Genomic DNA, 21,827 nt, shown 5'->3' with positions numbered 1-21,827 from the left:
AGTGAAGGAGCAGCCGCCAGCTTGCAAAGCTGCGCACGCTTGGGAAACCTCGTTGGTCTCTCGCTTCTGAAGCTTCCGCTGCCGGGACCAGCCTACTCGGCCATGTGGGCTGACTCCGCGGTGGGCTTGGTTTCTCAGCTCAGACAGGAAGCTTATTTAAGGCAAATTTTTACTCTGTGCCTTCTCATCGTTCATCATCTCCCAGCCCGTCACAGGCCACGACAGGGGTTCACCACTCTCTCACGCTTCCCTTGACTGCTCTGCAGCAATGCAGCCTCAACTCAGATTGCTTCTGCTACAGGGACACGAGGGTCTTGTTAAAAACTTGCTCCTTCCACGGTGTCTATGTGTGTGTGTGTGTATACACGCCACAGCTTCCTTATCCATTCGTCTGTTGACTGACACTTAGGTTGCTTCCGTTGGCTATTGTAAATCATGCTGCTATGAACACTGGGTGGCATGTATCTTTTTGAATTAGCATTTTTCTTTGAAAGTGTTAGTCGGTCAGTCATGTCTGCCTCTTTGCAACCCCATGGACTGTGGCCCACTAGGCTCCTCTGTCCATGGGATTTCTCAGGCAAGAATACTGGAGTGGTAGCCATTCCCTTCTCCAGGGGATCCTCCGGACCCAGGGATTGAACCCGGGCCTCCTGCATTGCAGGCAGAGCTTTTACCGTCTAAGCCTTTGTTTCCTTTGGATACATAAAAAAGAATGAAAACTTTCCATCTGCAGCAACGTGGATGCACTAGGAGAGCACTGTTCTAAGTAAAATGCGTTAGAGAAGGCCAGGTGCTCTGTGATTACTTGCAGGTGGAATCAAAGCAGAAAGCAAATGAACAAAATGGACGACTACCAGATACACTGAACAAAGTGGCGGTTGCCACGGGGGAGAGGGGAAGGGGATTAACAAGTAGAAACCACTATGCATAAAACAAATAAACCACAAAGTACATTGTACAGCACAGGGGATATAGCCAATATTTCATAATAATTTTAAATGGAATATGACCTATAAAAATATTGATGATGTTGAACACTTGAAACCAATATAACATTGTAAATCAACTATATTTCAATTAAAAAGTCAAACCTGAAAAAATAATAATTTCTTCATATCATTAAAAAACATAATAAATTGAAAAACTGGTCCCTTGGCTCAGATTTTTCTTCAGTGTTCTGATGGGACCATGACCCCTCCCTGTAAGTTAAATGATGGAATCTTTACACCATTAAAACAATTTTTTTTTTTCAATTGGAAAATAAAAGCACAGAATCTGGGGACTTCCCTGGTGGTCCAGCAGTTGGGACTCTGTGCTTCTAACGCCGCGGGCACAGGTTCAAGTTCTGGTTGGGAAACTAAGATCCCATGTGTGCTGGTGTGGCCAAAAACAAGTAAATTTAAAAAATGTACCCAAACAAAGCAAAACAAAATCCCCACAACTCTATATCTAAGTGAAATCTTATAACACAAACACCCTTTTAATGAACACCCAAGTCCAACATCAGAACTTTGTCCACAGGCCCTGACCCAATCACCCCTCCTTCCCCCCAAAGTAACTACTATCCTGGTTTTAATCACTTCCTATGCTTTAAAAAATAATTTATGGCCCAACTGTGCAGGCCTAGATGCTTTGGTTTAGTCTCGCTCACTTAAAAAAAACAAGACATCTTTTAAGCTGCTTTAACCTGCGGGGGGCTGCTCCACCTTTCCTGTCCTTAGCCTCTACCCATCAGGGGCCCAGGGCGTCGGCCCTGCAGAGCTTCCCACGTCAGGATTTCGCTGACTGCACCCTCACGGTGTCGTTCAACACATCTGCGCACGGTTTTACGCGGTGGGGTTGGCCACGGTCCAGGACACCCGGTAACCTACTTCTGAGCCTAAGTGTATGTGGGCAGCTGTCCTAGGCTCTGTCTCCAACAGAACAGCTGGCTTCAGCAGCAGTGAGCGGAGGCTGACACGCAACCGACAAGCCCTGCGGCATTGCAGGAGGAGGGCTCAGGAGACCTAGAATGAGGGTCTGCTCTGCCTCCCGGGCAGCGACTGCAGCTCTCTGACAATATGGGTATCACGGTGAGAATTAAACGGGATCCTGGCTGTGAAACTGCTTCATCAACTGCAGAACAACATATTCTACTAGGCACCTTTAACAATGCGTTGCTCTGGAGGTCCCCCGGTGGTACAGTGGGTAAAAATCCACCCACCAATGCAAGGGACGTGGGTTCGATCCCTGCTCAGGACAGATCCCACAGGGGGCGGAGCAACTAAGCGCCTGTGCCGTAACTACGGAAGCCCGCGTTTCCTAGAGCTCGTGCTCCACGACAAGAGAAGCCGCTGCAGTGAGAGACCCACACGCCACAGCCAACGAAAGCCCCGCACAGCGACGAAGACCCAGCGCAGCCAAAAACGAAGGACATAGGTAAAAAGTGTAAAAAAGGAGCGTTCCTTGTGAAGTTCCTTTAACGTCAGCTTTAGCCCACTTGCCACAGTGGGCTTGCAGGAGAACCTGGCATGCATGTGCGTGCTCAGTCGCTCAGTCGAGTCCGACTCTGCGACCCCATGGACCATAGCCCACCAGGCTCCTCTGTCCATGGGATTCTCCAGGCAAGGACACTGGAGTGGGTTGCCATTTCCACCTCCAGGGGATCATCCCAACCCAGGGATCGAGCCCGGGTTCTCCTGCATTGGCAGGCGGAGTCTTCACCACCAAGCCGCCTTTAAGAGAACTCGGTATAAGGCAGACCAATTCCAGGCCAAATCCCGTGCCTGAGAGTCACTGCAGGGCTACCAAGCATTGTCGCTGGATCTGTGAGCAGCTCACCTACAAGGGCCTTAGGGGAACATAACATTTCAAGTTCTTTATAACATTTCTTCTCTCATGGATCATAAAACACCGCAGGGAGGTGAGGGGAAAGCCAGATGGTGAATTAGCAACTGAGTCTCTGAACCAGCGAGACTTAGCAGCAGTGACTCCCAAAATCACTCAGGCTAGAAAGAGCTTCTCTGTAGCTTTTGGATTATTAATTCTCCAGAGAAGAAAACGGAGACGAGCATTGGGCCTTGAGACATCCATCATTCATCAACTGCCTCCCTCAGGCCCGAAATCCTCTGGCCTATGAAACGCAAACTTCGTCCATGAACTCTTTTTCAGACTCAACTCTGTAAATACTGATACCAATCCAAGTTTCAACCTGAGGATATCTCTGTGGGGAGTATTATTTAGAACTCTGAATTTACACTGATGCACTTACAAGTTTTTCTGCCTGGTCGATCAGATTACAAGCTATTTGGGAACTGGAACATCACACACGTACATGCGTCTGTTAAAGCTGGGAGATCTTCACCACCAGTGTGCCACAAGCCAGCAAAGCCACTGATCTTCTCAGCCGACTGACCTGCCTGTTTCACGGGAAGCTATGGATCTCACGTGCCTGCATGTTTGTTGAACACAGAAAAGCAATACTGTCTAATCGTACCCTTTCGTCCTTTACAATAACTAGATGCCAAAGTTAAACAGATCACACACACCTCTTTGATGTACTAAGAGCCTTCAGGAGAAGCAATTAAATAAACTAGCAAGTTTATGTTTTACCAGCAGAAGAGCAATTTCTGAGCTGCTGACAGACTGGTGAATTCACTGACCTCAGGTATAATAAACACCATCGACTGGGGCCTTCAACAGGATTTCAGGGTTCTAAATCCCCCCAGGGGCATTCCTCTCAGCACAATGATGTTACTAGAAATCTGGTCCATCAGGCATGTGTGGGAGCCTCAGACAAAGGGAGTCAGTCCTCCAGCTTGGTGACACAATGTTCCCAAGGCACTGCTGTCCCCGCTGCATGGAGCCCAACGTACAGGCTGTAACTTTTAAACGTGAAAAATAAAGCTGCTACAGAAATTCATCACCAGCTGTGGAAGTTTATAAAGATGTTTGCTTTGATAAAACAGGCAAACGATGACTGTACTGTATCCTATTTAGAATCATGAAAGGGCCACGCGTCGGGATGTTCATTTCACAAAAAGCTGCACGAATCATAGTTCGTTCTCTCTGATTCTCCTGTGCCCCTTACCTAGCAGGCTATTTTACTAGTCATTGCTTTCAAAGTGTGATATTGGAAAAGATGCCTGAGAGTCCCTTGGACAGCAAGGAGATCAAACCAGTCAATCCTAAAGGAAATTAACTCTGAATATTCACTGGAAGGACTGATGCTGAAGCTCCAAAACTTTGGCCACATGATGCAAAAGGGCTGACTCATTGGAAAAGACCCTGATGCTGGTAAAGATCGAAGGCAGGAGGAGAAGGGGATGAGAGAGGATGAGATGGTTGGATGGCATCACTGACTCAATGGACATGAGTTTGAGCGAACTCCGGCAGGCAGTGAAGGACAGAGAGGCCTGGTGTGCTGCAGTCTGTGGGTTTGCAAAGAGTCGGACACAACTGAGCGACTGAACCACCACCACCACCGCCCTGCCTTCGTTGTTCTGTTGAACTATACTGAGCTCTGAGGGTGGCTGGGCAAAGCGTTCCAGTCCAAACCCAGTTGGCACCAATCTCAGGGAATATCCAACCAAGCCATGGGTGGACACTGCCTTCTTGCTTCCAGACGTCCCCCACTTCCCTTTATCTCACGCGATGGTTTCTAACGCGCCCGCACGCACCTTCTGCTTCAGCTGCAGCACCGTCTGCTTCACCTGGTGCAACTCCTTGCACGTGGCACAGCAGGTGGCGGCTCGGACCGCGTTCTCCACCTTCTCGTCGTCGTGCCCTGCGGGGAGAGACGGACTCGAGTCTGCCTGCAAGGCTGCGGGCATCCAGCCCCCAGGAGACCACATCAGGCAGGGTGGTCCCAGGTGGGCCGGCTGATGCCAAAATCCGCAAGGGATGGAGGCGGGTGATTTTATAGCTCTTGGGTCGCCGACGGCATGCCTGGGTCACGGGGTCAGCAGAGGGGACCCCCTCACACTCTAGGCTCAGCTGTTTCCACTGAGTCACCCTAGCACCTTCCTCTTCCACGTGCGAAAAAGTGAGCCGTGGCCCTTTTACCACGAGGCAGGCTCTAGCAACCCAACACGACTTACAGTCCCTCTAAGGGCTGATATTCACAAGCCATAAATCATCCCCCAAGCCCAGGCGACAGGACTCAGGGCAGTGCTCACAAAGCTGGACTGGATCACTTCTGATGATCCAGCTGTTCAAAGAGAGCGCAGCCAGGCTAGGCGGCGCCCCAGACCAGGGCTGGGCGCTGAGAAGGAACATCAGTGGAAGAAATGCCAGGCGCCCTGGGCACGCCAATCCAGGGCCAAACGAGACAGGCCCCGGGCAGGTCCCAGTGCTGTCCCACAGAGCACGGGAGTGCCGTGCTTTCTGAAAAATCACGTTTCTCTAAGGAAATGCCAAACAGCGACACGACCCAGTATCTACACAGCCTTCATGCTGTGTGGCTTGGTCACTCAGTCGTCTCTGACTCTTTGCAATCTCGTGGACTGTAGCCCACCAGGCTTTGCTGTCCATGAGGATTCTCCAGGCAAGAATACTGGAGTGGGTAGCCATGCCCTCCTCCAGGGGATCTTCCCAAATCAGGGATCGAACTCGCGTCTCTTACATCTCCTGCGTTGGCAAGAGAGTTCCTTATTCTAGTGCCACCTAGGAAACCCAAACTATACTCCAACCAAAGAAAAAACAAAACTTGCTTGTAAAGCTATGGTAAGAGATAAAAATAAAGCCCTTTCCTTCTGGGAAAAAAACTTCTGGAAACCCACCAGTAGCTGGAAGAGAGACCTGGAACATTCTCCATCAGAGCCCTCATAAGGGTGCAACCCCACAGACACCGTGATCCCAGACACTTAGCCTCCACAACCGAGACAGCTCGTCTGGGAGACACTCTCTGGGAGGGGAGGATGCCTGAGGGCAACTTGGCAGCTGAGTTCTCAGACCCACAGCAGCAGTGCAGGGTGGAAGGTAGAGCATGTTCAGAGCTCATTGGCCAAATGCACCCCCCGTGCTGCGTGGGAGGCCTGAGGCTTAGAGGACACACGCTGGGAACCCACTTCTTAAGCCAGCAGGCAGAGGCGGGGAAGCGTCTCTCAGTCTTGCTGAGCGGCCGTAAGCAACACCATGATGCCTGAATACACAGCCTGAAGCTCTGTCTCAGCATTGACTGGGTGAAGCACTTGAACCTCTGGGAGAAAGGCAACAGAGTGAAAGTTGCGCAGTCGTGTCTGACTCTTTGCGACCCCATACAGTCCACGGAATTCTCCAGGCCAGAATACTGGAGTGGGCAGCCTTTGCCTTCTCCAGGGGGTCTTCCTAACCCAGGGATGTCGAATCCAGGTCTCCCGCATTGCAGGCGGATTCTTTACCAGCTGAGCCACCAAGGGAAGCCCAAGAATACTACAGTGGGTAGCCTATCCCTTCTCCAGCGGATCTTCCCAACCCAGGGATTGAACCTGGAGTCTCCTGCATTGCAGGTGGGTTCTTTACCAAGGCAGCCTCTTTCTAAATCCTTTGTGTGTGCGATATAACCAGGCTGCTTGCTCATCCCCGTCTTCTAGGCTCATTCCGTCCCACCAGGAGCTTCCCCCGCCCCCACTCAGTTGATACCCGCGGGAGACTGGTTCCATTCACGTCACAGCTGTGTCACGACGAGCTGTGAAAAAGTCTTCACCTGGAGGAGGTGAAGTGGAGCTGGTGAAATGCCGGTTAAGGGCACGACCTCCTCAGTCAGCATAGGGTTGCACACCCCAGTGCCGTCACTAGCTCGGGGACCTCAAGGAAGTGATCTCACCATTATGAGCCCAAATTTCTTCAACCATGATACTGGAATTCCTATGACCCAGGCCTATTGTGAGGATGAACTGGGGTGACGCCTATTAAATCCTTGGCACAAGGCTGGGTTCCAGTAGACAGGAGAGGGTGTCTGGCAGAGGCTTCAGGCCCACCAAGCTCTTCTGAATTCCCTTTGCCTGATAAAACTGGCAAGGATTCTGGGATTAACACGAACAACAGAATGAGGGAAAACTAAGGTTTGGTGATGTCAGGAAAGTTATCCAGCAAGTCATTAACTGATTTGGGTTTAGAACTGAGATTTCCTGAATCTGAGCCCAAATCAGGCAATTCCCTTTAGACTCTTTGTTCCCTTTTACTGTACCATTTACAAGTCCACTTGCCTATGGAGCTTGAACACACATAGCTTGAACGTGGAGAACTAGTTTAGATCCATCTCCAGCATAATAAGGATGGGATGGAATTTTCATGCAAGAAGACGCTTGGTGGTAAAGGACTGAAGCCTTACCCACCTTTGGTTGTGCCGATGCCAAAGGATGGTGGACTTGTGCACAGGAAGCCCAGGTTTGTTAGGTTTGGGACAGCTGGAGGACATCCAGGTCTCCCAAGTGAGCATTCATCCCTTTCAACCCATCTACTGGTCAGTATATGCTGTCCCATCCGATAACACATCTATCAGTCTCATCCATCCCATCTCCCCGCTCACTTACCTCTCATCCGTTTATCTGTGCATCCATCCATCCATCCATCTCTCTCTCATCAGTTATGGAAAATCTGCGATTTACCAAGCCCCATATGAGGTGCCGGCAATGTAAAATAAATGAGGATACCTGTTCAACAATTTGAGATCAACCTTCCTTTTAAGGAACCAGCCCTGCTGGCAGAACCGGTCCATCACAAACAAGGGTTAAAAGCCCATCTGTCCATTTCTGTTTTTATACACTCAGCTAAACTTATCGAGTATTGGTGTGATTAAGGCCACTTGATATTTTCTCAATAATAAACCTCTTTACCAGGCTCTGGACGCTATTTCATTCAGATCGTGGAATGTTAGAATCGATGCATCTTTAGTTCAACCTCCTTTACAGATGAGGAAAGTAAGATGCACAGAAGGGCTGCCATCTAGGTTAGGTTTCCCAGGAAGCCGTGTGCAGAGGGCAAGCACTTACAGGGTCTGTGGTGGGCGCTCCTGGGGGTTCTGCCCAGGACACCGAGGGCAGCCTGCCAGGTGGGCTCACGTGTGACCACTAGGCCAGCGACAGCAGCAGCATATGGGTTCCGAGGGAGCCCGGATCCTGGGAGTGTGGCCTGGTGGTGGAGACTTTCCATCCAAGTCTCCAAGTGACTCTGAAGCACCTGTGAGTTCAGCATCACCGCTGCAGGGAAACAGCTCTGCCGAACGACGGCTCACCTGGAAATCCCTGGCCTGTTCCCTGTCCCTCTTTGGAGTTATCAAAACTCAGAGAACAAGGGCAACTTTGTCCCAAAGCCTCTGGAAGCTCCCACAGTCACAGAGGAGCAGAGTAAGGAGTGGAGGCTTATCAGGGCTCGAATCCTGCCACTGACTCTAAGTCACAGCTTCTGCGACCATCCCTTCCTGGATCGGTAAAACAGCCGTCACCTGTGGGTGCCACGAGGCACTGAGACGACTCCTGTAAGACACCAGAGCAGTGCCTGGTAAACGGCAAGCACCCAAGAAATGTTAGTATCCTTGTCATGGTTGGCTATCGTCGTTTATTAATCCTGCAAAATTACAGATCAAGGGAAGGCTCTTTGCATCATCCTTTGGAAGGAGCTTCCAGAGGGTCTGAAGATAATGGTGTGTGCAGATGCAGAACATGCAATCTATCCTGAATCGGAGCTCATGTATCCTATTCTAATGCAGGATACAGTAAGATGCGGAGCTAAGAAAATCCCACGCAGGGTACATTAGTAATTCTTTTAGAAATGTGGGTAGACATCTCTGACTCTCCATTAATGATGGGGTCATGCGTGTGACCACGACCACATTAAGAGAGCCATCCCTTACCCTGTTCCAACGCCTTCAGATTTCAAAGGTGCAGTATCATCGACAAGCCACAGGGGGGCGTGTAGCTCTAATTTTTACTGAAGTTGAGGGGAGCTGTACATCGCAAGCATTATGAACAGAATTCCTGAGATACCATATTAGTAATATTTAACAAACTTGGAAAAACTAAAGGATGGTCTCAACATGTTTTATACAGGCAGAGTCACCAAACACATATGGTTTTAAAAGTTGACTGAAGATTTGTGCCTGGTGGGTAGTCAATTCTGGTGGCACATTGCAACCATCTAGGGTGGTGGTGGGGAGCTGTTTAAAATTCCTGAAGACCATATTGCACCCCACCCATAAGGGGGTCACAGAAAGGGAATAGTATCAGCCTTTGAAAGCTCCTCAGGTTGAGAATGGCTGATCTATGGATTAGTGGAGCCTGAAAGTTATATGAAACACCTGGCTGTCCCTGTAATAAGTGATGTTGGGGGTCAAGGTCACTTTATCAGGAAAAAAAAACAAAAACAAAACAGAAGTTGAAAAAGAGAGACCAGCAAGCTAATTACGATGGAGCCAGCACGTCCTTGTCTCTGCATCGGGACCACAGATGTCCTGGCGGTGACGTCACTGGCTCCAGACGCATATTTGAAAAGAGACAAAGATCAAACTGGCGGAGTGTGCTCTTCCTGCCTACTGGCCAGATGCTGGCGTCCTGACGCTCGTGGGCACACGACCACCCTGCCGTGAGCAGAGGCCATTCGAAGGCCAGCCCTTCTGCTGTCTACGCACTTCCTGAAGAATGACCTGAGGCTGTGGTCGATTTAAAACTCTTCTAACATTACAGATGGCAGACAACGCAAAGTTTAAAGAAAAAGCGGGGGGAGGGGGGTGGATTTTGGAAGAGGGATTTAGATCACACGTGTTTACACTCCATCATTATCTCTTCTTCAAAAGAAAAATGACTGTGATGAAATATGGGCTTAAGAATTAGTCCCAAACGGATGAAACTGCGCAGCAGCCTCTGGCGTCCCACATGCGGGGCTGGTCTGGCTCCTAACTTTCCTTACCCCTAAATATCTGGATGATAATTCTTCATCTTTTAGACACTGTAGGACAAAGTTCTGGGTTTAGAAGGTGCTGAGGCCAGGCATGCCTTTCGAACTCACTTAGATAAAAGCACAAAGAAACAAAAGCCGCTCAGGGACTCATGGGGCTGGCAGGGCTTAAGTTATTTCCACTGACACTTTGTTGTTGAGTCGCTCAGTTGTATCCAACTCTTTTCATCCCCATGGACTGCACCATGCCAGGCTTCCCTGTCCTTCACTAGCTCCCGGAGTTTGCTTGAACTCATGTCCATTGGGTCAGTGATGCCATCCAACCATCTCATCCTCTGTTGTCCCCTTTTCCTCTTGCCCTCAATCTTTCCCAGCATCAGGGTCTTTTCCAACAAATCAGCTGTTCACATCAGGTGGCCAGGGTAGTGGAGCCTCAGCTTCAGCATCAGTCCTTCCAATGAATATTCAGGACTGATATCCTTTAGGATGGACTGGTTGGATCTCCTTGCAGTCCAAGGGACTCTCAAGAGTCTTGTCTAGCATCACAGTTTGAAAGCATCAATTCTGTGGTGCTCAGCCTTCTTTAAGTCCAACTCTCACATCAGTACATGACTACTGGAAAAACCATAGCTTTGAGTATATGGATCTTTGTCTAAATCACATCAAATTGTGAAAAAGATTTGTGATGGTAAAAGGGTCTTCAGCGCTCACCTAGCCCAACCCCCTTGTGTCTACAGAGGAGGAAACTGAGGTCGGGAGAGCTGCCTGTGCAGTGACATCCAGCTGGTAGACACTACAGATGCTCTGACTACCAGCTCTCCTGACTCCCAAGCCAAGGGGAACTTGCCGCTGCATCACAGCTGCTGAAGAGGTGAATCCAGAACACTCACTTCTTGTTGCCTGAATCATCAAAGCTCCCACCTCCTCAGGGGCCCAGTGTGTAAGTAATGATTCTAACGTTCAGGGCATAGAATGTGCCCGTCCTTTCCCGTAATTTTAATTATGGGGACGAATTACTCCCCTCAGCTCCTACCCTTGATGTCCTTGGTTACCTGCATTAGAACGTTTTTCTCAGTAAAACATGAAAACCAACCATGAGTCCTCTGTGACTATGTGGTGAATTCAGTAGAGATGAGTCACTGAAAATGAAATATGGAGAGATCCTTCCAGCATGCGGCTGCCGGGGGCAGGCAGTGGGATACCACAGGTAGTTTTAAAAACTGGAACGGTCCAGCTCTTTGTAGCTGTGATGCTTGGAGGAAGCAGAGGAGGGAGGACAGAGAGCATTCAAAGCCCAGGCTCAGCTGTGCAGGGAGCTGGGCTGTTCCACCACGAGCCTGCTCTTCCTGACGAAACGGACGGGCCCCGTCCGCTGAGCAGGAACGACTGCCTCTCTGCAGGGCGGGACGGACGAGCGTCAGCCTGCTCTCACCCAGGAGAGGCCCCGTGATCTGCAGCCCACAGCTCCCCGCCGCCCACCCTCAGACTGTGGCTGCTTCACCTGGCGGTGACAGCATCCTTGCCTGAAAGTCGACCAGATGACCTGTCAACTTTGGGCCCCAGGGCTCAGCTCTTTGATGCTAATATGTTAGAATTTTCCAAACTGTTATCTTTCAGGACACTGCCATTTGTGAGATGCTTATGAGTGTGTCTTCAGAAAATAATTTCGGGGAGTACAGGTTTAATCAAAATTAACATTTTTTAATGGCACACGTGTGTGTGAGTCGCTCAGTCATGTTCAACTCTTTGTGACACTGTGGATATAGCCCACCAGGTTCCTCTGTCCATGGGATTCTCCAGGCAAGAATACTGGACTGGGTTGCCATGCTCTCCTCCATGGGATTTTCCCAACAAAGGGACTGAACTCGGGTCTCCTGCATTGCAGGCGGATTCTTTACTGTCTGAGCTACAGGGAACTCCTTGAATGGCAAGCTCTGGGAATTTAATACACTCATATCATGAATCCTGCAGAAGCAAGCAGTAAATACATTCTCCTTGAACATCTGAACACAGAACCTTTCAAACAAAGAAAGGCTTATTGACATCTCCCAGGACCACAAAGCCCTATGGAAGACAATGTGGAAAAATGGTGCAATAAATGGTTGGTAAAATAGTCTTTAAATGAAAGTAACAGTAGAGAAGGTGCAAAACCAATCAGTACTTAAGACCTCTCTGATTTTTTTTTTTTAATTGAATTCTCAGCTTTAGAAGTCTGACTGGTCATCACTTAAATTCTTGATCTCTTGTACCGAAACTTCGTGTATGTTTGCATATTTTTTAAAAAGTGCAATTCATCTTTCAGGAAAGGAAACAGGAGTGTGGTCACAGGACCAATTCAGCACAAGAGACTTAATTTCAAAGCTGCAGTGAGACCTTCCCATCCCCTGGCCCTTGGGCTGAGCCCCTCTCAGAGTCCACCTTGCCCACAAGCAAGGCTGGACGTGAGGGCCTCCCATCACAGTCCAGCCTGTCACCACCTCTGGCTCAGACCCATCCCTGGACAGGGTGGCTTCAGAGGGATGAGGACAAGGAAGCTAAGAATTAGTGCAAGAGGCGGAGGCCACCCGAGACCACAGAACAAGTCGATTCAGAGTCTAAAATCTTGCCCTAGGCTCCGGAAATTCCATCCGACTCCTCTGGTCTCTGCTAGGTAAGGTCGGGTCTCTGGGCAGACCACGCTACCCCACCCCACCCCCCACCCCCCAGCTGGGCAGTGCTCACGGACGACTCAGGTTCTGCTGTTTGGAGATCCTTAGCCTCTAACCCCACTCAGCGGTTGTCGCTGCCCGCTCTGCTGGTTCTCTCTAGACTGGGTTGCTCAATGCTGCCCTTACACCCAGGTAAACAGGACTTCATTTGAATAGAAATGGGACACAAAGACACAACAGGGTTACCCGGTTGAGGACCCCTCAACCCTGAATACTCTCTGGAAGGACTGAAGCTCCAATACTTTGGCCACTGGATGCAAAGAGCCAACTCACTGGAAAAGACCCTGATGCTGGCAAAGATTGAAGGCGGGAGGAGAAGGGGTGAGAGAGGATGAGATGGTTGGATGGCATCATCGACTCAATGGACATGAGTTTGAGCAGGCTCTGGGAGTTGATGATGGACACGGAGGCCTGGCGTGCTGCAGTCCATGGGGTCGCAAAGAGTGGGACATGACTTAGCGGCTGAACAACAACAGCCCAAGCCTATGGGCTCCCTGGCTCGGAGCACAGCTATAAATCCAATTCCAAGACGAACATTTAGAAAGCGTCTTTCCTCTTGCTGAGTCTCGGGTCAGCCTACACACAACACCAGTGGCAAGGTGTACCTCGTGTTTCACTTTTTATTTTTCCAGTGAGATCCTTCCTTTCAATGAGGAACATAACCTAAGAGGTAAGTGGACGATTCTCCTCCCCCAAACCTTCTCCACCATGGGACAAAAAGGATTTTAATTCCAAGTGCTAATTTTAAAAAAGTAAGTAAGTATGTAAAGTTGCTCAGTCGTGTCCGACTCTTTGTGACCCCATGGACGGTAGCCTACCAGGCTCCTCTGTCCATGGGATTCTCCAGGCAAGAATATTAGAGTGGGTTGCCATTTCCTTCTCCAGGGGATCTTCCTGACTCAGGGATCGAACCTGGGTCTGCAGCATTGCAGGCAGACGCTTTACCATCTGAGCCACCAGGGAAGCCCCAAAGGAAATCAACCCTGAGTATTCACTGGAAGTGAAGTAAAGTCAAAGTCGCTCAGTTGTGTCCTACTCTTTGCGACTCCATGGACTACAGAGTCCATGGGATTCTCCAGGCCAGAATACTGGAGTGGGTAGCCTTTCCCTTCTCCAGGGGATCTTCCAAACCCAGGGACTGAACCCAGGTCTTCCGCATTGCAGGCAGATTCTTTGTGGGGGCAAAAATCTTTTCTCAACCCTGATGCTCAAAAGACTGTGAGCCCCTGCTTTTCCGCACCTCTGGGCACCTTGGCCCCCCGTGTTTCAGGCTTTAGAAAGCGTCGCACTGAGCCCTCTGATCGAGTCCAACCATCCCCATTGCCCACCCCTGCGCTGACTCCATGCAGACATTTCACGTTATTCCTGATAGACGGTGGCTTGTTCATGACTCACCCCGGCTGCTCTCAGGGTTGGCTTTGTAGTTTTTCTGCGCCCGGCAGCTGGTCCCCAGCTGTTGGCTGTCCCTGGCTGATGGCCACAGTGTCCACCCTTTTTAGAATATCAGGTTACATGGGAGAAGCACTACCTGCTGAGCTCCCAGCAGCCCCGGTCCCTTCCTCTCCCTGCAGTTCTTGGATCAGATCATTTGCCCTGGGAGCCCCCTCCCCGTCTGGAGACTGCCCAGGTCCAGCTGATCTCTCCAAAGAGAGAAGTGTTCCTGCCTCTCTCCCCTCCTGAGGGGGCGAAGCTGGGCCCTGAGCTCAGGGAGATGCCAGCAGCTTCGGGGCCTACCGGGGTTGGATACGGGCCTGAAAGGCCTCCCCCACCGCTTACAGAAGGCAGTGACCGACACTCAGGTGGATCACATCCCTAAGCCATCAGACATCTCAGCTGAATCCAGTCAAAAGAATACAAATGAGTTGCTCAAACTCTCTGAAGAAAGGTCAGCGCCTAAAAGGCCTCCACTGGGCATACTAAAGGCAATAAAAATGAACAACTAGAAAACGGTTCTCCATGCTCTCCATTTCTGTTTTTCACCTGATCGTGAACCAAGTAACGGCTCACGCGCAGGCATGGGGCCCCAGGCTCTGCTTTCGGCAGCACCGAGGTGGACTGCTGCCTCACCCAGAAGCGTTTCGTGTTTTTATTCAGCCCGTTCGTTTTCCTTGGGGGAACCCAGTGCATCTGGCCTCATCGCTGTCCCTCCTGGTTTGGTCTTAGCTGGTCCCTGAGTCCTGCCCATCTGTCCATGAGCACGCCCCCCCTGTGCTGGGTGCTGAGCTTCTCCCGGTTCACGAGCAGCTCGTGAGCCTTGCGGCCAACAGGCACTGCGGTTCACTGGGTCCCCAGGGGTGTGCCCTTCTGTCCTTTCTCTCACCCAGATCCCACCTGCTATTCACACACATGCCATGTCCTGTCTGTAGCTTCCGGAGGAAACTTGTGGGTTCCCAAGTGCCTGCCTGCCCATCCACCCACCCACCCATCCATCCATCTATCCATCCATCCCTCCATCCATCCATCTGTCCATCCATCCATCTACCCCCCCCACCCATCCACCTGTCCATCCATCCATCTGTCCATCCACCCATCCACCCACCCGTCCGTCCATCCGTCCATCCACCCGTCCATCCATCTGTCCATCCGTCCATCCATCCATCCACCCGTCCGTCCATCCGTCCATTTGTCCATCCATCCATCCATCCCTCCATCCATCCATCCATCCACCCACCCACCCATCCATCCACCCATCCGCCTGTCCATCCACCCATCCTTCCATCCATCCATCCACCCATCCATCCATCCATCCACCTGTCCATCCATCCATCCACCCGTCCGTCCGTCCATCCATCATCCATCCCTCCATCCACCCATCCATCCATCCATCCATCCACCTGTCCATCCATCCATCCACCCGTCCGTCCGTCCGTCCATCATCCACCCTTCCGTCCATCCACCCACCCGTCCGTCCGTCCGTCCATCATCCATCCTTCCGTCCATCCATCCACCCGTCCACCCATCCACCTGTCCATCCATCCATCCGTCCACCCGCCCACCCGCCCACCACTACGGGGTGCCCCTCTTGCCTACTCACCAGTGTCATTGGGGTACTTGTCTTCCTTGGTGCACGTCCTGCCGTCTTCCTCTTGGACGTAGCCCTCCCGGCACTCACAGCGGTAGCTGCCCACGGTGTTGACGCAGATGTGCGCGCACAGCGTCTCGTTGCTCGTGGCGCACTCATCGATATCTGGGTTTGAACCAAGTGCAGAGAACGCTCAGTCTCAAAGAGACCACTTCTGACACAAGAGGCCTGGCCCCTCTGCTAATGTCGGCAAAGGCCACTCTGCCAGACCTCTGTCGCCAGAGCACGGGAGAATGCGGGAAGCTAGAGACGCGGGCCGACCAGACAAGAGCACTTCCGGCAAGGTCACCATGGTAACAAACGGATGGTTGATGGGCTTCCTGTGTGGGGCTATGCCGCTACCAGGTCACGTGGCTCGGGGCAGGCAGCGCTAGACCCTGAACGTGTCACTGGAGGACTCGGCAGTGAAGTCTGCCCTAAACACTCTGCAGGGCTCCTTGGAAGAGGAAATGAGGTAACGGATGGCAACATGTTTTGGAAAACCACTTTCATAGAAATCACTTCCGTAGTGTGCAGAGGGTTTTTACGATCCGTTTCTGACCACAGGCTCCTAACAGCGTGGTGGTGACCTAAGGCCACTGGCTCCTTCCCAGTTAGAACTGCTTCTGATAAAGGAAAATAGTCACAGTGGGTCTAATGGACAGAGTTTTCCCAGAAAAGTTCGGCCCCGTCGATGACCCAAACAGACCCCTCCTTGAGGCAGAAATGAGCCATGACACCATCAAACAAGGAGCTGGCGAGAGTCCACATGAACCGTGTAGGTCTCAGACCTGCTCCCCTACTGAACTGGTGGAAACCACACCGTCTCCCCGCAGGAGGAGAGAGGGAGGCCCAGACCCCGTGTCCTGCTCATTGGCTGTGGACACCAGGCCGGGGCCAGGACGCAGAGCCCCAGACTGTGCACACACGTCCAGAGGAGAAGGCCGCGCCCCATGCTCCAGAATGCCGGCAGCGACCCAGCCATGCCGTGGACCAGCTGCCTGGGACCCACCTCTGGCAGACCCTGTGTGCCCACGAGGGGCACGTGGTCGCCTGGGTGCTCCCCACATGGCAGTTCATGCCGTGTCACCTGAGGACTGAGATGTCACAGCCTCCTCTGCAGTTACTAGGGTGACTGCCTCTGTCCATGTGCCCTGAGCCCAAGGACGAGGCTGCCTCTACTGTCCGCAGCAGGGAGGACAAGGTTGCCAGGGGAGAGAAAGAGGTGGAACTCTTAGCCGCAGGCCAGTGCTGCTGGCCCCAGGTGAAAAGAACTGGGTACTGGAGCCACCGCAACTGGAATCAGATATGACACCTGGGACTTCAGATGCTGACTGACGGGGGTACCTCACCCTCCAGAGGAGAGCCCACGGGTCCCCCTTTCTTCGCTGGGTGGTTTCCACTCCATTCCTGGTCAGTGGGAGGTGCCATCCCAGTGCTGCAGGGGAGAGGCCAGGAGACCTACTATCTGGAACATTTCTTAAAATGAGGCTCTCCAGAGCCCCCCTCCCCCACCGGGGCAGAGAAGGGGCTGCTTTATTTTCCACTCCGATCTCCCTTCTGTGTCCCCCATCCATCTTTGAGCTGAAACGCAAACTTCACTGTGCATTTGCAGATTTCTGCATCTACTCTCGGGAGCTGAGAGGAGACTAGGAAACTTTTTTTTTTTTTTTTTTTAAGCAATAAGCCCGGGTGTTTCTGAGACAGTTTAGCCATGGAAGGACCACACTAAGATACAAGCAGCTCCAGGGACGGAGGACCGTGAACCCGCCTCAGACACCTAAGGAGAACAGGGCTGGGAAGGCCAGTGAGAGAGGGTGGCAGGAGCGAGCCGGTGGGGACGGATGTGCTGGCTTTGTCCAGCGGGCCCGGGCAGGCTTCAGCTCCCCCTGACCCACCTCCAGCCTGCCTGCCGTACGGACCCCTCCTCTTCCCCAGTCTCTCTTGCCGGTTGTCCTCTGAGAGAGGCTGCTTCTTGTTTCACTCATTCTGCATTTTCCCATTTCTGCTCACTAATATTCTTTTTATTAACCTTATTCTAGTTTTCATTTGATAATATTCTCCTTCTTGTGTTCTTACATCTCACTGCCAGTGAGGATCTGAGTGGTACCCCATCCCTCAAGGATCCCTCAGTTTTCATAATCATGGTAGAGGCAGTGACCCCTAGAACAGTACCACCGCAACTCCATCCAACACGTACCAGGATGTAAGTACCCCCCCAACTCCATCCAACAAGCAGCAGGATGTAAGTACCCCCCCAACTCCATCCAACAAGCACCAGGATGTAAGTACCCCCCCAACTCCATCCAACAAGTACCAGGATGTAACAGGAGGGATCAAAGTGGCCCCTGGGGTCCCCACTGACGAAGAATGTCCAGTAGGGTCACCAGAAAAAGGCACGTCCTCGGAGCTGGGAAGTAACACGCACCCAGGCAGTATGGCTTCTCCCGTCTCCGGTGCCTCTCCCGGTCATAGCGGTATCCTGGGTAACACGTACACAGCACTCGGCCAAAGTTGTCTGTGCACTGCTGTTCACAGGGAGCCTCGGCACACACATCATAATCTGAAAGAGAAGAGTGTGAGCTCACATCAACCACAGTCACTTGGCTAGGCGGAGGCGGGGGCCACCCAGCCATGGCCGGGAACAGACTTTCCAGCAAACTCTCAGCTCAGGGTGAACAGTGATGTGGCCTGCTACACGCAGAGGGAATGAATTCTTCAGTTACAAGGAACCTTCCAGCAGCGCTGCAACAGGTAATCAAGAGTTCAGCATCTCAAAGGTTCAAGGAAAATATCACTTGCGATTTTCCCCTGCATCACCTCGCCATTATTATTTTTTTCTATGAGAGCATCATTACAAACTGTAATAGCTTATTGATTGGCACAATCTATGTAGAATGTGCTTACTACATAAAAGTAACCTCACATTCATCTAGCTCAAAGATCTTCAAATCTAAATACCCAGGTCCTGGGGTAAAAGGAGATTTTCCTTTGGGTACTTGGACACATATAACTTTAAAAAGGTCAATATATAGATATTAAAGTTTCATGTTTATCTAAAAATTTTTTTTCAAGTTTATTCTTGCTAAAAATTGATCTGAGAATTTCCACTATGGTAAAGAGTTATTTTATTTCTCTTTTGTTGCCTTCCCCCTTTTCTTTTCTAATTGAACAGCTTTCTTAAAATATAATTCACGTAGCACAAAATTCATCCTCTGAATTGTACACATCCTCTGAGTGTGCAATTCAGTAGCTGACCATTTTTTTTCAATTGGTGAACAGTTCTCTACCACGTTGTGTTCGTTTCTGCTGCAGAAGTTGGTCTCTGTCACTCATCCAGAGAACAAAGATGCCTTAGACGGCCAGGTTCTGCTGAATTACCTGGGGCCTGTTTCCTCTTTTCCACCAGCTGCTGTAGAGAGGGGGATTCCTTCCAGCTGAACACTGAACAACAGCCAGCCCTGATGATGGGCGTCGGCATCACCAAGTGAGGGGTGGAGGTGCTGAAAGTCAGGCAGGCTCCCAGGAGGAGTATGAGAAGGCTGACATCTGGGTGGCCTGGAGGCGGCAGTGGGCCGGGGAGTGGCGCCTCTGCATGCTGGGAGGAGGCTGGGTAAGGTCGAATGGCTGGGGATGTCCTTCCAGCCCTAACACCATGCAAACTGGGGCGGATGCTCTATTTCATCAAGAATCAAGGCGTCTCCATCTTTCTCAGTCCTTACAAACAAAGTGACGTTTAATGAGCCTCTGAAGGGACTTGGCTCTAAGTCTGGAGCTTAGACTGCATTTATTTCAGACTAGACCCAGCATCTCATTAATCAGTGCACTATCTTCCCCAGGTGCTGACAGACACACCAGCCCCGGACATGGAGGGAGCCTGGCTGTGCTTGGCCACATTGGGAGCTGGAGTCGGGGGGCTGTCAGGCCCCGATGCAGGCGGGGTCAGTGAGACCAGAATCACGGCAAACTCCAGACGGCGTGGAAGGTGGCCCTTGCTCATTGCTCCTCTCCACAGATGTGCTTCCAGGGTTGCTTTGCCTGTGTGTGTCCCTGATCAAACGCGTTGTCTTCAACAAAGCATCACCTCGAGGTGGCCCATGTTCTGTGCTCTTTTTGCTTAAGAACAATGGCTCAGCCGGGATTGGCGGTGGGCTGCCCAGCTGTAGCCAGTCAAGCAGGCGGTGGAGTAGACGGAAGTCAGGGATCCTGCATTGACTATTATGCTCAAATAAAACCGATTTTGACAAACAGCAGCCCAGATCTCTTCCCGCATTCCAGCTCCGCTGAGGCGCCACTTCCGCCTCGCCTGGCTGATTCTTTCACGATTTCCCTCTGTGTCTCTGAGTGCCTCCTCCTCCTCTGTGTGCTAAGTACTCTCTGTGCATTTCTAGCCTTGGATGAGATGCGTTCAGCTTTATCACTGGTTCCCCAACCACCTCCACACTTCCTACCACCTCCATCCTGCCCTTGTCCACTCCATGACATTTTTGTTTGATAAGTCTTCAGTGTTGGCAACATAATAACAATATAAAACTATTTTTGGCTGAGTTTGGAAGAATACTCTAATTCCCTATCTTTTCTGGAAGGCCCTTTTGTTTTTCCTGATATTAGAATAGTTATGTAGTACTACAAGTGTATTAAAAAGCAGAGACATTACTTTGCCAACAAAGGTCCATCTAGTCAAGGCTATGGTTTTTCCAGTGGTCATGTATGCATGTGAGAGTTGGACTATAAAGAAAGCTGAGCACTGAAGAATTGATGCTTTTGAACTGTGGTGTTGGAGAAGACTCTTGAGACTCCCTTGGACTTCAAGGAGATCCAACCAGTCCATCCTTAAGGAAATCAGCTCTGAATATCCATTGGAAGGACTGATGCCAAAGCTGAAACTCCAATACCTTGGCCACCAGATGCGAAGAGCTGACTCACTGGAAAAGACCCTGATTCTGGGAAAGATTGAAGGCAGGAGGAGAAGGGGATGACAGAGGATGAGATGGTTGGATGGCATCACTGACTCAGCAGACATGAGTTTGAGCTAACTCCTGGAAATGGCGCAGGACAGGGAAGCCTGCAGTCCATGGGGTCACAGTCGGACACGCAACTGAACAGCAACGGGCACCTCAATGCTCACAGCGCTGTTTACAACAGCCAGGACACGGAAGCACCCTAAGCGCCCATCAACAGAGGGACGGGGAAAGAAGATGTGGTACGTACATGCAATGGAATATTACTCAGCCACAAAAGTGAATGGAATAATTCCATTTGCAGGAACATGGATGGACCCAGAGAACATCTTACTAAGTGAAGTCAGACAGAGAAAGACATATCACTTATGTGTGGAATCTAAAAATTAAGACAAATTTACAAAATGGAAACAGACTTCCAGGCATAGAAAACAAGCTTGTGGTTATCAAAGAGGAAAGAGGAGGAGGGGTAAATCAGGAGTGTGGGGTTAACAGCACCCATGACCACATACAAAGTAAACATGCAGGAGGCACTGTGTAGCAAAGGGAGCTATATGCAGAATCTTGTAATAATCTATAATAGAAAAGAATCTAAAATATGTGTATACATTATTAAGTATTGAGAACAGGGCTGGGGAGTGAGCTGGGTGTGAGGGAGACAGACTGAGGAGGGTCTTAAGTTTTGAAATCAGTTCAGTTCAGTTCAGTTCAGTCACTCAGTCATGTCTGACGCTTTGCGACCCCATGAACCGCAGCACGCCAGGCCTCCCTGTCCATCACCAACTCCCAGAGTCCACCCAAACCCATGTCCATCGAGTCGGTGATGCCATCCAACCATCTCATCCTCTGTCATCCCCTTCTTCTCCTGCCCTCAATCTTTCCCAGCATCAGGGTCTTTTCCAGTGAGTCAGTTCTTCCCAACAGGTGGCCAAAGGAGCTTCGGCTTCAGCATCAGTCCTTCCAATGAATATTCAGGACTGATTTCTTTTACGATGGACTGGTTGGATCTCCTTGCAGTCCAAGGGACTCTCAAGAGTCTTCTCCAACACCACAGTTCAAAAGCATCAATTCTTTGGTGCTCAGCTTTCTTTATAGTCCAACTCTCACATGCATACATGACCACTGGAAAAACCATGGCCTTGACTAGATGGACCTTTGTTGGCAATGTCTCTGCTTTTTAATATGCTGTCTAGGTTGGTCATAACTTTCCTTCCAAGGAGTAAGCATCTTTTAATTTCATGGTTG

The 21,827-nt window shown here is 50.6% G+C and overlaps 1 protein-coding gene across 1 annotated transcript in view; it reads right to left on the bottom strand.

Annotated features, from left to right (window-relative positions):
- The window catches only part of CCBE1 (collagen and calcium binding EGF domains 1), a gene marked incomplete at its 5' end in the record, with an annotated part of 228,715 nt that overhangs the window by 11,165 nt on the left and 195,723 nt on the right, over positions 1-21,827 (bottom strand). The window contains 3 exon segments of the mRNA XM_010854822.1: positions 4,659-4,765; positions 15,595-15,747; positions 18,050-18,184. Of these exon segments, the coding sequence (XP_010853124.1) occupies positions 4,659-4,765; positions 15,595-15,747; positions 18,050-18,184 (395 nt within the window).

The sequence above is a fragment of the Bison bison genome, unplaced genomic scaffold (genome assembly GCF_000754665.1).
Source record: "Bison bison bison isolate TAMUID 2011002044 unplaced genomic scaffold, Bison_UMD1.0 scf7180017864349, whole genome shotgun sequence".
Classification (NCBI taxonomy): Eukaryota; Metazoa; Chordata; class Mammalia; order Artiodactyla; family Bovidae; genus Bison; species Bison bison.
This window is presented reverse-complemented; position numbering and strand designations above follow the sequence as displayed.